Source organism: Trichechus manatus, unplaced genomic scaffold, assembly GCF_000243295.1.
Source record: "Trichechus manatus latirostris isolate Lorelei unplaced genomic scaffold, TriManLat1.0 scaffold00072, whole genome shotgun sequence".
NCBI classification, from domain to species: Eukaryota; Metazoa; Chordata; class Mammalia; order Sirenia; family Trichechidae; genus Trichechus; species Trichechus manatus.
The window spans coordinates 4,842,781-4,844,141 of NW_004444008.1; the positions used below are offsets into that span (position 1 = coordinate 4,842,781).

Here is a 1,361-nt window from a genome sequence, read left to right on the forward strand (position 1 = left end):
GGTCTGCCGAACGTAACCAACAAGTGCTGCAAGACTGCACTCACAGGCCAGCTGGGGAGGCCCGCTGGGGTGGGCCGGGGCTCGGGGCTGTGGGCTGTGGGCGGCTGGGGCTGTGGTGGGCCAGGGCATGGGGCTGTGGGCGGCTGGGGCTGTGGTGGGCCAAGGCATGGGGCTGGGGCATGGGGCCGAGGCACAAGGCTGCAGGGGGTTGGGGTGCAGGGCCAAGGCATGAAGCTGTGCTGGGGTGGGGTGTGAGACTAGGGAGCAGGGCTATGGTGAGCTGGGGCTGTAGTGGGCCAGGGCGTGGGGCCAGAGTACAAGGTCGGGGCACAGGGCTGTGCAGGGCGGGGGTTGTGGTGGGCAGGGGCTGGGGTGGGCCAGGGCTGTGCCGGGCAGAGGCTGTGCTGGGCGGGGGCTGTGCCGGGCCGGGGCTGTGCCGGGCCGGGGCGTAGGGCCACACTCACTGTCGCCTTGTCCAGCACTTTGATGGAGCACGGCTCGGCCACGCTGTGCTTCCGCAGGGCTTGCTCCAGCAGCTGCAGAGGCGGCCGCTCCCACTTTCCAAAGACCACTAGATCGATGTCACTGAACAGAAGACAGAGGGTTCTCTAAGTCCCTGCTTCCCTCCTCATGTCATAACCCCCTCCCCTGGGGGTTAGCATCCCCTTCTGAGGCAGGTGAGCACCCTCAGAGGAAGAAGGCAGCTCATGAGCTGCTTGAGATAAAATAAATGGCAAAAAGGCTCCAAGACTTTCCCAAGCTTCTGGGTAAATGAGGGGAATGTGATGAAAAAGCTGCCCCTCCATAACCACACGGAGGGCCCCGTTTCCTGATCCTTGCTCCTGCCGTATCTGCACTGGGCAGCCCTCCACTGACCCGGGGATCCCAGGCCACCCGTCACCCACTGACCCAGGAATCCCAGACCGCCTGTCACCCACTGACCCAGGAATCCCAGACTGCCCTCCACTGACCCGGGGATCCCAGGCTGCCTGTCACCCACTGACCCAGGAATCCCAGACCGCCCTCCACTGACCCGGGGATCCCAGGCCACCCACCCTTGACCTGGTGTCCTGCGTCAGCTGACATTTCTAGCCTTGTTCGGAACGAGGACCTACACTGAGCCCTCAGTACACTCACGCGCACGGACGCCCCGCGCCCCTCCCCCTGGGTAAACCTGAGACGCGTCCAACGGGGTCTGCACTCACCCCCTGGGTAAACGAGGTGCGTCCCACAGGGGTCTGCACTCACCCCCCTGGGTAAACGAGACGCGTCCCACAGGGGTATGTGCTCACCCCCTGGGTAAACAAGGGGCGTCCCACAGGGGTCTGCACTCACCCCCTGGGTAAACGAGGCGCGTCCCA

General features: G+C 65.0%; 1 protein-coding gene across 1 annotated transcript in view; it reads right to left on the reverse strand.

The window, feature by feature from the left end:
• Nucleotides 1-1,361, reverse strand: part of TENT4A (terminal nucleotidyltransferase 4A) — a 48,932-nt gene that overhangs the window by 24,617 nt on the left and 22,954 nt on the right. Inside the window, exon 4 of the mRNA XM_004380273.2 lies at nt 465-585. Within this exon, the coding sequence (XP_004380330.1) occupies nt 465-585 (121 nt within the window). The remainder of the gene's footprint in view (nt 1-464; nt 586-1,361) is intronic.